The sequence below is a fragment of the Peromyscus eremicus genome, chromosome 4, assembly GCF_949786415.1.
Source record: "Peromyscus eremicus chromosome 4, PerEre_H2_v1, whole genome shotgun sequence".
Classification (NCBI taxonomy): Eukaryota; Metazoa; Chordata; class Mammalia; order Rodentia; family Cricetidae; genus Peromyscus; species Peromyscus eremicus.
The window spans coordinates 151,749,920-151,759,451 of record NC_081419.1 but is presented as its reverse complement, the minus strand read 5'-3'; the positions used below and the strand labels follow the sequence as shown (position 1 = coordinate 151,759,451).

The 9,532-nt window shown below is 53.9% G+C and overlaps 1 protein-coding gene across 3 annotated transcripts; it reads right to left on the bottom strand.

The window, feature by feature from the left end:
- Positions 1–2,517: 2,517 nt before the first annotated feature.
- On the bottom strand, positions 2,518–8,561 carry Ogfr (opioid growth factor receptor). 3 transcript variants are annotated; one of them, XM_059262079.1, is made up of 7 exons: positions 8,349–8,561; positions 6,965–7,033; positions 6,418–6,496; positions 5,613–5,691; positions 4,861–4,927; positions 4,369–4,517; positions 2,518–3,830 (listed from the first exon to the last, which is right to left on the bottom strand). In XM_059262079.1, the coding sequence occupies exons 1-7, from the start codon at positions 8,487–8,489 to the stop codon at positions 2,831–2,833; spliced, it is 1,584 nt and encodes a 527-aa protein (XP_059118062.1). In that variant the 5' UTR covers positions 8,490–8,561; the 3' UTR covers positions 2,518–2,830. The 3 variants fall into 3 exon arrangements, with proteins under 3 accessions (XP_059118062.1, XP_059118063.1, XP_059118064.1); XM_059262080.1 differs by lacking the exon at positions 8,349–8,561 and adding an exon at positions 7,858–8,022; XM_059262081.1 differs by lacking the exon at positions 8,349–8,561 and adding an exon at positions 7,163–7,838.
- Positions 8,562–9,532: the final 971 nt, after the last annotated feature.

Sequence of the window (9,532 nt, the reverse complement as noted above, 5' to 3'; positions counted from 1 at the left end):
TGCCCAAATACCGAGAGGATCACGGTAAATCTCCCTTTAGGATGCCTACCATGCAAGGATCCTGTAGAGTGACAGCCCAGCATTTCTGGCTAGCCATCCCAGCCCTCTTTTAAGCTTGGAGCCAGGCTCTAGTGGGGGTAGGGGTGGACAGGTTCATTTCAGCCACCACTGGAAAGCCTCGTTATTATACTGCACCCTGTTCCCCAGGAGGGAGCAAGATGGTAAATTGGGAGAGAAAAGCAGCAGCCTGAAGGTCAAGGCTGCTGGAGAGAAGGACCCAGTGTTAGGACATACCTGGAAGCAGGTCTCCACAGTAGTAGTTTCTCCTTTAACCTTCCTTCTTCAGATTATTTTTTACTAAATTATGTATATGAGTGTTTTGCCTGAATGTATGTGCATGCCTGATGTCAAGATGGTTGTTAAGCCTCCATGTGGATGCTGGGAATGAAACCTGGGTCCTCTACAAAAGCAACAAGTCTCTTAACTGCTGAGCTAACTCTCTAACCCCTTCCCTTAATCTTACAGACATCTAAATCGCCCATGGGGCTTGCCAAAACTGCAGAATCCCAGTCTACCTGTCCTTTCTGGGAATCTGAATTTCCCGAGTAACACTGTCCTGGTTTACAGGACATGGCAGCAGCTCCATCTGCAGGCAGGGATCATGTGACAGCAATTAGCAAGAATAGAGTGAGTAAGGGTGTGTGTGTTACCTTTTTAGAGCTTGAGAGAGAGAGAGAGAGAGAGAGAGAGAGAGAGAGAGAGAGAGAGAGAGAAAGAGAGAGAGAGAGAGAGAGAGAGAGAGAGAGAGAGAGAGAGAGAGAGAGAGAGGGCACAAAATGGCCCCAATGTGAAGCTGTGGCTTTTACCTGCCAAGTGAGGTAACAGGAGATTTCCGTTCCACTACCAAGCACCCCACTGCCTGCTCAGCTCTGCAGCAGGTGCTTGTGAATGTCCATGGGAGTGAAGCAAGGGGGAGCTCAGGAAGCCTTGCCCTCAAGCAGTCTGAGACGTACCAAAGCACCTCTTCAGAAAAAGGTATTGTGGCAGCAGTAGCTGCAGTTGGGGGGCTCTGAACAGTCCATACCATACAGAACTGTGAAGTACCTCCCACCTGACCAGGTTCCAGCCCTTTCTGCCACCTCAGCACCTAACATGCGGCATATAAAGCAGCGACTGGATGCCACTCAGAGGAGGCACAGCTGGCCTTTAGCTTGGGTCTGGGGAACATTTTTGGCACCTGAAGCAGACTTTGTCTTCAAGTCCCTCACATCCCCAGTATCTATAGACCTCTGAGGTGAGGCCAGCCTCACATCCTAGGCCTGTTAGGTCCAGGCCGCCTAGTACTTGCCTTTGAGCTGTGCAGAACTGAAGATTTACCTGTTTTGGTACGCCATTCTTCCTGAAAGTCTGGCGGGGGGTCAAGTGAGTCAGAGTGGCCAGCCATCCCTAGAGCCCCTCCTCACTTTCTTTTCTTTTAAAGCAACTTTTTAAAATGTGCATTGGTGTTTTGCCTGCACGTATGTTTGTGTGAGGGTGTTGGATCCTCTGGAACTGTAGTTACAGACAGCTGCCATGTGGTTGCTGGGAATTGAACTCAGGACCTCTGGAAGAGCAGCCATGCTCTTAACCACTGAGCCACCTCTCCAGCCCACCCTCCTCACTTTCAAGAGTCAATATTCCCCATCCAACCTGAGTCCCAGCCATCTAGTTGAGATGCCTGCACACTCCAAGAGGGGCCCCAACTGAAGTAACTACTAGATGCCTTCTATCCACCTCTGAGCATCCATTTTCATTTCAAAGCCTTACCAATAAGCCAAACCACAGCTAAGGTTCCCAGGGTCCACAGCCTCAAGATAAACCTTGGGAGGGCGCTGTCCTCAGCATAGTACTATGACCTTGTCAAGAGATGGCACTGACCCCTAGGTTCAACTCAGGGAGAACTGTGATCCTCTCCCTCACAACACCCAGGATGGTGCTTGATTGCCACCTCGTCTGCACCAAGATGTGTGTGGCTCCCTCCTCTCCACGGTCCATAAAACTCCTTACCTGACAGATAGGCACTGGGGAATTGGAAGAGGGAAAAGTCTCGGCAGAGGGAAGCTACAGTGAGATGCCAGTCTGACAGGCCACATAGGGCACTGGAAGATAGCACCTGTTGAGGCCTATTAGTAGAGAGAGGCAAGACAGGATTGGTCTAGACATGTAAATCCAGAACTGTCCCCAGCCCATCCAAAGGGCCTGTGTACCAGTTTCTAAGTTCTTGAACAGGTGACAGTAGCAGCTAAGGTGGTGATGATCCTTGTATTCAGGAAGGCGTATATATTACAATAGGTCTGCATAGGGTGCCAGTGCCCAGAAAGAGCTGTGCAACCAGTGTCTGCCAGGCTCTGCATGGGCAAAGCACCATGGTGTGGCCCAGGCCAGGCTATTCTCAACTGGGGGCAAGAGGGAAGTCTATAGGAACCAACCCACAGAATCCACAGGCAACCAAACAGGACCTTGGTCCACACCAAAAAACAAAGTCTGAAGAGTTTATTCAGAAAAGGCCTCACTTGGCACCAGACTAAGAAAAGAGGCCCCTCCCCCCTCCCCGACCCTTGGGGTCTGTTCACAAACATGGGCTCAGAGGGCAGTGGGGGAGGACACAGTGAGGTAAGGAGGGTTCTGAAGGCAGTGGCCTTCCCTGAGGGCAGGGCCTCAGTCCCTCTGGTGGATGTTTCAGTGACCACCAGGGAGAGGCCAGCACTGTGGGGCACCGAGAAGAGCCAAGAGCAGGGCTCTGGGACTCACGAGAACCCCTGCAGTGGGCTAGTGGGACTGAGATGCACCTCTAAGGCTTCGGGGGTTCAGCAGAGGCCCCTACCCTTGCCAACTCCTCTGACTCATCCACTGAGATTCCTGTGGTGTCAGGGCCAGGGTCCTCCACCAGGCTCCCAGGATCCTCCACCAAATTCACAGAGGCACCTTGCTCTGGCCCCACCTGGCTTTCTGGGTCCTCTGGCCTGTTCCCATCCTTTTGGGCCTCAGGACACTCTGAAGGTGTAGGAGGCGGGGCATGGGCCTGCATTTCAGTGTTATGGTTACCGGCAGCTCCATCACCCTCAGCCCCCTCCTCCACCTTCCTCCGTTTTCTTACCTCATCAGCCATCCTGGCCTCATGGGTAACAGGACAGGGCTGTTCAGCCTCCCTGGGTTCCTGGCTGACAGGGCTGAGGGCACACCCCTCAAGGTTGAGGGCAATTTTCTCTACCTCAGAGACACCCTGGGGATCTGACTCCCCTGGGGTCTGCTCCTGCCTGTTCCCCTCCAACTTCCTCTTCTTGCTCTCTTTGGGGCTCAGTGACTCAGCCTCATCCCTCTTGTCCCCATCCAAGGTTCCCACATCCTGGGTCTGTGTGCTCAGCAGTGAGGGATCCTCAGTTCCAGTGTCCCCACTCAGGTCCCTTCCAGATCCATAGGTCCGACCCTGGGTGCCAGCCTCTTGGAAGGGGTTCCTGGCACCCTCGTCCTTATCTGCCTGCCCTAGTACCATCAGGGGCTGGGGTGTAGCCTGGGGCCTGAATTTCCGAAGCTTGTCACGGGGCCCCCAGACAAACTGGCAGCGAGGCTTGAAGTGCTCCCACGCAAAGTGCACGAGCTCCCGGCGCTGGTGCCGGCAGCGCACAGCAAAGAGGAAGTAGTCCAGGGCACTCTGGCGCACACTGGGCAATTTGTGCTGCACTAGTGTCTCCTCCAGGAAGAAGCGGACCAGCGGTGCCTGGTAGTGCTCTAAGCCCAGCTCGCCCAGCGACTTGAGGATGCGTGTGATACGCAGGTTGTTGTGGCTGTGACTGTGAAGGTAGGTGACAGGAGGTTGGATGGACCTGGCCCTGGGGATGCACATCTGGCCAAGCATCCCCAGCTGGCTCCACCTCAAATTTCCAAGGTCTTCTCAGGTCCCCACCTGGGAAAATGGCCTGTGTACCCTGGACCTATGGACAGGATCTGCAAGTCCTGGGAGATGCCCCAGTCCATGGACTCCTGTCTGTGTACCCTGGACCTGTGGACAGGATCTGCAAGTCCTGGGAGATGCCCCAGTCCATGGACTCCTGTCTGGGAAACACTGCTGAAGCTAGAAGAGCTGACATCTTGGCAGATGCAGAGTGACTGAGACGTCTGTGGTCCTCCCTTGCCTCTGCTTCCTGGGTGGGTGAAGGGGATGGAAATTCCCCAGCCAAGGGACCACTTCCTTTATAACCTCACAACCCCTGCCACATGGCAGCACCTACACCCTGTGGCCTGTATTAGACTTCTCTGCTGGAAACCCAGCTCCAGATCCTAAAGGGGAGCATCAGAGATGGGAGGATGCCAGCAGGGCCCTGTCCTCACCTGTTCAGGTTGTGGAAGCGCAGCTCGTAGTTCTGTGCACGGCAGACAGCACCTGTATCCCGGTCTTCAAGCTGGATTCCATAAAAGCCCAGCATGAGCTCATAGGCCCGGACAAGACGCTCTCTGACCTCCTTGGAGCTTTTAAATGCCTAGAAAACAATTCCCGGGGGGCTCAGGTGGCCCTCTCTGAGGCCTAGGAAAGCTGTTACCTCTATTAACCTGAATCCACTGCCACAAGGCATTCCTTGCTGTCCTTGTCCAGGGCCCTCTTATCCCTTATCTCTACTACTCAGTCTCTAAAGGGCTGGCCCCCTTTCTCTGATGTCCCCAACAGGTGGCATTATTCTCATCAGGCAGACTTCTAAATGCCACAGGGGCACCATGGGGCTCTTTCAGCCCCTGAGGCAGCACAGGCATTGTGTCAGAGTGACCTCTCTGCAGACAGGGGTAGCTCTCCTAACTTCCCCAGTCTGGCCCAGGAAGGCAGCTTACCTCGACCTCTTTGAGTGTGAGGGGCTTGGCATGCCAGTTGACTCCTGGTTCCCTCAGAGGAAACAGCCTGCAAAGACCGTGAGGTGTAGGCACTTTAGCATCAGGCAGCAACTCCCTTATCTTTAATTCACTGCCTCCCTCTCATCCCAGAGGGACTGGCTGGCCTCTGTCTTACCCAAGGACCTAGGTAAGGATGGCAGTCAGCCGAGAGCAGGTAAGATGGCTGCTTGGAGCCCCAGCCAATGTGCTCAGTGGGCTGTGTGGTATAAAGTCAAAATGGGCAAGACCAGCATGTCTGTCACCTTTGGGAGGCAGAGTTTTCTTTCCTATGCTTTCATATTTTCTTTCTTGTCATCAATCCTGCAGAATTACAGCCACAATGTACGCCATGCCAAGAGGACACTGGGAGCAGCCCAGAGGGCTGTCCTCAAGCAAGGGATGCTGTACTTGCCAGGAAATGGTATAGCTTCTGAAGTTGCTGTGTGACACCTCACTCAAGCCCTGCTAAAACCAAGTCAGAGGTAGTCCAGCTCCAGCCGCCCCTCTAGACATGGGGGACCTGTACACAACACCCCCACAGGCCCAACAACAGGGACACTAACTAGAGATATGCAGCCAATACCTGTCACACACATACAGGCTCATGGAAAGAAAGGAGTGCTTCACATACCTAACAGACATAGCATGACAGCCCCCACCTAGATGACCAGGCCCTCCCTTTACCTAAGACCTGCCTATTCAGTCCCACTCACCACTGGATATAGGAGTGATTCTCTTCAAGGAGGTCATAGTTATCTTTCCAATTCTGAAGAATGTCCTCAATGAGAAAACCTGGAAATCCCATGGGCAAAAGTCAGCTACAGAGGGTTCCTTGACATAGCTCAGGGTACAGAGCTTTGCCAGAATCACGGCTTAGCCTCAATTTCTTTAGGGTTCTCAGGACTCAGAAGAGTTATCCATAGCTCATCATATATAAAATGTACTAGTTTTAGGTAACTAGGCCTACTTCTCTATGTGAGGGGTACACTACTTCCTCTCTGGGTCATATATATATACCTTGTCAGCCAGGAAGCTCTGTACCCAAAAGAAATCCCCATAGAAACCAAGCCTGGAACATGGTCCAGGGAAGGCGCCTTTGAAGGGCCAGACAGCAAATACCTTAGCTGTGTGGCTGCACGGCCTTTCCCATGCGACAGCAGCAAAGTAATTGCATAAATAGATGGTTGTGAGCAGGCACCAACCAAACTTTATACTGTTTAGTTTCAAATAATGTTTACGTCACAGAATGGATATGGTGCCTCAGGCCTATAATTTCAGCACTTGGGAGGCTTACAGGAAGAGCTTGAGTTTGAGGCCAGCCTGGAATACACAGAAAGACCATTTTAAAATCCCAAAAGCTTCTCTCTGGCCCTTCAACCTAAGCTCCAATCCCCTTGGCAGCCTCAAGGGGGTAGTACAGGGTCATCTGAACGCCATAACTGGACTGAGGACAACAGGCAGCCTAACAGAATGGACAACCAGCCAAGGGCAGAAGTACTGGGGCTGAGTGGGCGGTACCGTTTGGCTGGAAGCAGATCTCATTTTTGTAGAAACTCAGGTTGGACATGTCGCCATTGCAGTCTTGATCTGCCAAATCCTGAAGAGCCAGAGAAAGGACAGCTGAGGACTCATGAGAAACAAGCTATCTTTGAGGGCCCTTCAGACTCACGCAGTTTGGGGTAGGGATAGCTGTTCAAGACCCCAAAGGTCAGTTTGGAATCCTCTCTGTGAACAAGGGTAGGTCTGGAGGGCAGTACTACCTCCATCTCCCTACCAACAGAGGCCATCGATGGTTACTCCCCTCTGTACCTCCAAAGTACTACAGGGGTTGCCAGTAACTCATGGGTACAGAGGAGAGACTGAAGGCGCCCCTCATTTTAAAGCTATGCTCTGAGGCTCAGGTAGGACAACATGCTCTATCACCCCATGACTAGGGGAAGGTCATGGATCTGAACCAACAATGAAGAACACACCCCAGAACCCAAAACTGGATTTTCAGGCAGGCCATGGGATATGTTATTTGGGAAGAGGACTGTGTCTCAAGGTAGGGGCCATGTGTACCTACCGGGTAGTGGTGTCGGTACCTTCGCATGTCCTGCATAGCTCGCCAGTTTCGGTACCCTGTCATTCTAGACTGGAGAGAGAATAAAGGGAATAAGGTACCTGGAAAGTGTGCAGACCAAAGGCAGCATGGCTTGGCCAGCCACCTTTGAGCTCTATGCAAGAGGAATGGGTATTTCTGTTTCTTCTGGTCTCCACACACCTTGTGTCAGGGGTTCTGAGAAGGCCGTTCTAGACACCAGAGAAACACATCTCCATGTGAACACAGACAGAGGGACTGGAGTAGCCTCAGCTACTAGTCCTGCCTCTCTTAGTACTCCCTTTTTCTTTTTAGGGTGCCTTGGCCCAGCCCAGCCTGCATACTACCAAGATGTGTATGGCTGGTGCTCTTCTGTCCCCAAGCCCCAGCTTCATCTCTGCTCTGGTCTGCTGGTCAACTTCATTTTGGTCCAAGCCCTTTATGTGTCCCCCCTTCCCTGAGTAATATAGTATTTCCCCCCACATTATGCTCTGAATGGTCACTAGGCTGTATCCCCAAGGGCAGATACTTTGCCAGCCGCTGTCTCAAGAGAAAACGTAAATGTCTCTGGATGGGTCTGATGCATGGGATGAATGAGGCTCCTTCCCTGCAAACCCTTGCTCCTCCCTGGCCTAACGTGATGGAAGTCACTGTGCCTCCAGGTCTGGGGCTGGCTTTTACGGGGCTACTACTTCAGGCATGATCCAAAAGCTCTGGGGAAACAATTCTCATCAGAGCTTTTGGACTCTACCCAGCCTCAGCTTCGTTCCAATGTGGTCAGGCATAGGTCGGCACTGGCCTGCCTGGAAGGCCAGCCTGAGAGCCTCTCCAGATTCTGAGCCACTTTCCCAAAAATAGCAGACAAGCAGAGATCGTACGGAGAGAATGGGAAGAATGGTCGTAGTCCTCACTCTCATTTCCAGGCTTTCCAGCAAGCCTGGAACTACAGCTAGAACCAGGACAGTGAGTCTTACAGAATGGCACTGCGACTGATATGCTGCTTGCTACAAAAGTATACCCGGAGACAGGCTCTTGGTGGCAACAAAAGTTACCAGAGCTAGTGGCAGCCAGCCAGCCCCCTGCCCCAGGTCTCCTAGGCGGGGGTCGCTTCCGAGCCGGTGGAGGCCGTCTGCAGTTGGGGGCCGAATGTGGGGCGGAGGAAGGGCAACCCGGGGGAAGGCCACCCACGCAGGACGAGGATCTGGGGCGCGCTCTGACGTCACCCACGCACGACCCCCCATCAGTCGCTGCCCTGACGTCACCGGCTCTCGGTCCGACACGGCCTGGGCCCGGCGCCCCCTCGGGACAGCGGCCTGGGCCAGGCGCTCCGGGCCTGGTGTCGCTCTGTCGCCCTCCCGCCGTCTTGCACCTGGAACACGCCTGGCCGTGTCTCCTCCGCGTCGCCGTCCTCGTCGCCCGTGTCCTCATCGCCCGTATCATCCGCCTGGCCGTCCTCGCCATCCTCCTCGCTCTCGTCCTCCCAGGTGGAATCGCAGTCCAGGTCGTCCATACTCGAGAGGCAGGACCCGACCCGCTTTCCGCGGAAAGGAAAGTGAAAGAGGAGGAAGCGCGGGGGCGGGGCGGCGCCAGGTCCCGCCCACCGCTCAGTTTCCGCTGTTACGCGGGGTACCCAGCAGAGAGCAGCTCTCCTTGGAGTCAGGCGCGAAGCGGTGCCCAGGAGAAGGCAATCCCGGTGAAGGACAGCCCCGGTGAAGGAGGCTGTGCACCAGGGATTCCTGCCCCCATCCTCTCCCGGAAGACGCACCTCCACAGACTCAGGGCCTCCTCCTAGAGATTTCACTTCCCTGGAGACTCCCTTCCCTCCAGGGAGGGTAGGGAGGCTTCTTCCCAGCCCTACGGGAAGTGCCTCTTCCTGCCAGCTCTGAGGGCTGCTGGGTGCTGGTCTCTAATCTTGGTTGACCTGTCTAACTGCAGTCTCTCCTGCCTGGCTTCTGTGACCATACTAGCTCACTTTGTACGTACCTGTGTATAGGTGTTTGGATGCCCATGGACACCAGAGGTCGACGTTGAGTGTAGTTCCTCAGTAGCGTTGTCCGCCCTCTTTTTCACCTGGAGGTCACAGATTCCGTGAGGCTGACTATCCAGCAAATCCCAGGGACCCTGCTGTCTGCCTCGCAGCACTGGAAATACAGGTACACACACCAACCCCAGCTTCCAGGTTGTGATCAAACTCAGGTTTTTGTTGTTGTTGTTTTGTTTCTCAAGACAGGGTTTAGCTTTGGAGCCTGTCCTGGAAATCAGAGATCCACCTGCCTCTGCCTCCCGAGTGCTGGGATTAAAGGCGTGCGCCACCACTGCCTGGCTCAAACTCACAGAGATCCGCCTGCCTCTGCCTCCCGAGTGCTGGGATTAAAGGCGTGCGCCACCACTGCCTGGCTCAAACTCACAGAGATCCGCCTGCCTCTGCCTCCCGAGTGCTGGGATTAAAGGCGTGCACCACCACCACTGCCTGGCTCAGACTCAGGTTCTTAGGTTTGTAAGACAAGGCAGGTTTTTTTTTTTTCTTTCTAACAGTTAAGCCATCTCTGTACT